The 5091-nt window shown below is 54.2% G+C and overlaps 1 protein-coding gene across 1 annotated transcript; it reads left to right on the forward strand.

Moving 5' to 3' along the window:
- Positions 1-1682: 1682 nt before the first annotated feature.
- Positions 1683-4201, forward strand: ENH_00024940 (hypothetical protein, conserved; the record flags this gene model as incomplete). Its single annotated transcript, XM_013584666.1, has 2 exons — positions 1683-2212; positions 2722-4201. The coding sequence occupies 2 exons, from the start codon at positions 1683-1685 to the stop codon at positions 4199-4201; spliced, it is 2010 nt and encodes a 669-aa protein (XP_013440120.1).
- Between the last annotated feature and the right edge of the window lie 890 nt (positions 4202-5091).

Consider the following 5091-nt stretch of genomic DNA (forward strand, 5'->3'; position numbering starts at 1 on the left):
TAAATAAATTAAATTAAATAAATTAAATTAAATAAATTAAATTAAATAAATTAAATTAAATAATAATAATTAAACAATTAAAACAAATAAAAACGAACAAATAAAATAAAATAAACAAAAAAACAAAATAAAATAAACAAATATTTCTTTTTTGTTTTTGGAGTTGTGGGGCCCCCCTGGGGTCTTTTTTTTCGGTTTTTGCTGCTGCCAGCACAGTTTGCTGCTGCGGTTTCGAATCTGCTGCTGCTGCTGCTGCTGCTGCTGCTGCTGCTGCTGCTGCTGCTGCCAGACATTCCATTTACCAAGCCAACCGCGAAGTCATGGACGACATTCGCGAAGTCATAGTCAAAGGCGCCCGGGCCAGCGCGCGCCGCGCCCGCCTCGAGCGGCGAAGGGGAAATGTCTTTTGCTTCCGAGTGGCCCCAGCAGCAGTTCGAAGTCTCTATGGATAGTACCCACTTGGGGGCCCCTTGGGGGCCCCCGGGGGCCCCCTGGGGGCCCCCGGGGGGCCCCCTGGGGGCCCCGGGGGCCCCCAAAATGCCCCTACTCCTCGAGGCCTCAAGTTCCGGAAAAGCGGAGTTTTTTGAGCTGGTTTCACTGCGTGGCTTAGTTGTTGTCAATTATAAATAAACAAACAAATAAACAAACAATAAATAAATAAAAGAATATAAATAAATAAATAAATAAATAAATAAATAAATAAATAAATAAATAAATAAATAAATAAATAAATAAATAATGTTTTTAATTGAATAGTTGTAATTAATTGGTTTAAAAGGATTGAAAAATGACAAAGTTGGCGTTTTTGTTCGTTAGGAATTTCTCCAGCAACAGCCGCGGTCACTCTCAGCTGCCGTTTACTGCTGCGTTTTGAAGCAATTAATGGACCAATTGGTTCGATTTGAATTAAATAATTCATTTTTTAATTTATTTTTGATTTATTTGTTCTTTTTTGCGGCGGTTTGCGCGCTTTTAGGGCCTCTTTGCCCGTTTTTGCCTCGCGAGCTCTGGGGCTTGAGAGCCCGCTGGCGCGGCTGCATGAGTTGCTGCTGAACTGGGCCATTTTGCGCTCTTTTGGGGGTTTTTAAACTCCAAAAAAGTGAAATAAATCAAATATAATCATTTATTCGCGACTTCCGCTCTTTTAAACTGCTTTTCCCGCCACAGGGGCCCCCAAATTCCCGCTGGGGGGCCCCGGGGGCCCCTGCCTATACACCCGGGGCCCCTGTCCATACACCCCAACTATGCACTTTCTCCCCTCAAAATGTACCTCCTGAGGGGCCCCCTGAGGGATCGCCAGGGGGCCCTTGGGGGGCCCCTGAGGGGCCCCCTGAGGGCCCGCCAGGGGGCCCTTGGGGGGGCCCCCAGGGGCCCCCCAAGGTTTGGGCTGGCCCCTGCTTCTGGGGGCCCCCACGGGGGGCCCCCAGCTCCAGAGGGGGCCCCCCAGCTACGGGGGGCCCCCCAGATAGCTAGGGCCCTGCTGCTGCAGAGGGGCCCCCCAAACCCTCAACTGTACCCTTTTTGTGGGGGCCCCCGCAGCAAGCAGCAGCTCCGCTGCTTCAGCAGCAACTTGGGGGCCCCCCAAACGGCGGGGGGGCCCCCATCTTCCAGTACCCTTAAAGATGGGGGGCCCCCATCTTCCAGTACCCTTAAGGATGGGGTATCTTTGGGTGTTGGTTTGAATGAAGGGGGCAGCAGCAGAACAGCCGCGGGCCACAGAGGCAGCAGCAGCAGCAGCAGGACTGCCGTCGCTGCCGCCTCTCCCGTGTGTGGGTGCAGCAGCAGCAGCAGGCAGCGGAGAAACAGCAGCAGCAGCAGCAGCAGCAGCAGCAGCAGAAGAAGTGTATGAAGAGGGTTTGTGTCTGGAAATGGACAAGTTGATTTTCAGGTGTACAGACACCGAAGAGCTGCTGCGGCTTAGCGTCGCCCACCGCCGTCAGGTGTATGTACACAACTTGGTGAGCCTGCTGCAGCAGCTCACGCTGCTGCAGCAGCAGCAGCAGACACAGCAGCAGCAGCAGACACAGCAGCAGCAGCAGCAGCAGCAGCAAATGCAGCAGCAGCAACAGAAACAGCAGACGCTGCTGCAGGAGCAGCAGACGCTGCTGCAGCCGACAGAGCAGCAGCAGCAGCAGCAGCAGCAGCAGCAGCAGCAGCAAGAGGCTGACAGCAGCAAAAAGGAGACAGCTGAGTGTGGGGCCCCACAAGAAGGGTCTGGGGGCCCCCGGGGGCCCCCCGGGGACTTAAAAGACCCTTTTTGTGGGGAGAAGAAAAGGGGGGCCCCCCTTGCTGCTGCTGCTGCTTTGCTGCTGCAGCAGGGGGCCCCCCGGGGGCCCCAACCCCCCACTTGGCCCTCAAGTTTTTCTTATTTGTCTCTTTTTGGATTTCTTTCTGCTGCTGAAGCAGCAGCAGAAAGAAGCAGCAGCAGCAGGAGAAAAGAAGAAGATCTTCTCAGAGACCCCAGGCAGGCCTTTCTTTATTTCTTTTGTTTTATTTTATTTATTTATTTCTTTTTATTTCTTTTTATTTTTATTTATTTTTATTTTTATTTATTTTTGTTTTTGTTTCTTCTTTTTGTTTCTTTTTTATTTCTTTTTTTGTCTCCTTTTAATCCCCTTTTGACCTTCTTTTCATTCGTTTTTATTTCTTTTTTATTTCCGTTCAACAAATCAAGCTTTGCTGCTGCTGCTGCTGCTGCTGCTGCTGCTGCTGCTGCTGCAGGTACTTGCTGCTGCTGCAGGACCTGCAGCAAAACGCCTCTCTCCTCACTTTTGCTGCAGCAGCAAAAACAGCACTTTGTCTTTTCTTTCTTAAACACCCCCACTACCCTTTGCTTTCCGCTCTTCTTCCAAAACTCACTCCAAACAAATTCGCAGTTTTCTTCAAACAAAAAACTCTTCAAATCAAACCAGGGGGCCCCCCAGGGGCCCCCCTGGGGGCCCCCCTGGGGGCCCCCCGGGGGGCCCCCCAAGAGGGCCCTTTGGGGGCCCCTGGGGGCCCTTCAGAGGCCTCTGGGGGCCCCTCTGGGGGCCCCTTGAGTTTGGATTTGTGTGTGAGTGAAGCTGCAAAGATAGTAAAAGAAATACCTTTATTGGTGAGTTTGGCAGAAGTGTACAGATGGGCAGGGTACAAAGACACAAAACTATTTAATTTGGTGGCAGAGGCGCTGCAGTTCGCAGCCAGATGCATGCAGCAGCAGCAGCAGCAGCAGCAGCAGCAGTGGGCAGCAGGCAGCTCAGCAGCAGCAGCAGCAGCAGCAGCAGCAACAGCAGCAGCGGCAGCGGCGGCGGCCCGCCCCCTGCAGCAGCAGCCGCAGCTGCTGCCCGAGCAGCAGCCGCCGAGCCCCCCGCAGCCCCACAACCAGCAGCAGCAGCAGCAGCAGCAGCAGCAGCAGCAGCAGCAGCAGCAGCGGGAGCTTGCAGCAGCAAGCGCTGCTGCGTGCAGCCCGCAGCTGTTGTCCATTGCATTAGACATTTTGTCTCGAGTGCATTTAAAAGACCCTCGAGTCTTCAGCAATTTGTGTTTGAGTGCAGCAGCAGCAGCACCGTTTGCTGCTGCAGCAGAGCTTGCTGCTGCGGCTGCTGCTGCTGCTCGGGGGGCCCCCCCGGGGGCCCCCAGCAGCTTGCTGCTGCTGCAGGCAGTGGCGCAGCAGCTGCTGCTGCGCTTCAAAAGATTTACTTTAAGTGAAATAGAAAGCTGCTGCTCCGCCTTTTGCTGCTCGCGGCTGCACTACCCTTTGCTGCTGCAGCAGCTGGCGCTGCGGCTGCAGCAGCACTTGCTGCTGGCCAGCAGCAGCAGACAAAGTGCAGCAGTCAGCCCCAACGCCGTCTGCAGACTTCTCAAAGCTGTCACTTTCTTCGAGAGGCCTTTTGCTGCTGCAGCAAACCGCCTCCAGCCAGCAGCAGCAGCAGCAGCAGCGGGAGCAGCAGCAGCAGCGGGAGCAGCAGCAGCAGCGGGAGCAGCAGCAGCAGCGGGAGCAGCAGGCACGGCGGAGCACGCGCTGCAGCCGCTGCAGCAGCTGCTGCAGCAGGAGCAGCAGCTGCAGCAGCCGCAGCAGCTGCTGCAGCAGCAGCAGCTGCTGCAGCAGCAGCAGCAGCTGCAGCAGCAGCAGCAGCAGCGGGTAAATAACAGCGCAGAGGCGAAAAAGGGCAGCAGCAGCAGCAACAGCAGGCAGCAAATTGGCCGCCTTAAAAAAGATTAAAAACAACAAGCAGCTTTTTGCTGCTGCGGATGCAAGAAAAATGAACAAATCCTGTGCTGCTGCTGCTGCTGTCTTTGCTGCTGCTGCTTTTGCTGCTGCTGTCTTTGCTGCTGCTGCCTTTGCTGCCGCTGCCTTTGCTGCTGCTGCCTTTGCTGCTGCTGCCTTTGCTGCTGCTGCTTTGCTGCTGCTGCTTTGCTGCTGCTGCCTTTGCTGCTGCTGCTTCTGCTGCTGCTGCTGCTATTGCCGCTGCTGCTGCTGCTGCTGCTGCTGCTGCAGAGAGACACAAGTACCTGCTGTCGCTGCTGTACCGGAAAATAGGAAAAGAAACCTTTTGGGAAAAAACAAAGACAGAAGTCTTTTGGCTTTTCCTCAGCAAACAAATTCTCTTTCCCTGGCTGCGCCACGAGCTGCCGCGCAGGTGCATCCACGAAGGTCAGTGCTGCTGCTGCTGCTGCTGCTGCTGCTGCTGCTGCTGCTGCTGCTTGCTGCTTCTGCTGTTGTTGCTGGTGCTTATGCTGCTTCTGCTGCTGCTGCTGCTGCTGCTTTACCACTACTACTCCTAATACTACTGCTGCTGCTGCTGCTTTACAACTACAACTGCTGCTGCTGCTGCTGCTTTACTCTTGCTGCTGCTGCTGCTGCTGCTGCTGCTGCAGGTTTGCGTTCTTGGTGCATATCTCGAGGGGGTTTCTCTTCGGTGTATCCGGAAGAAGTGGCTGAGGTGTCTAGACAGCTGCGGGCCTTTGGAGTTTTGCATCAGCAGCAAATTGCTGTTGAAGGACTTCCGTGTCTTGTGGACATTCTCATCACTGCCAAAGACGGAAGCAAAATCGGTCTGCTGCTGCTGCTGCTGCTGCTGCTGCTGCTGCTGCTGCTGCTGCTGCTGCTGA

This window comes from Eimeria necatrix, genomic scaffold (assembly GCF_000499385.1).
Source record: "Eimeria necatrix Houghton genomic scaffold, Enh_scaff191, whole genome shotgun sequence".
Taxonomy (NCBI): Eukaryota; Apicomplexa; class Conoidasida; order Eucoccidiorida; family Eimeriidae; genus Eimeria; species Eimeria necatrix.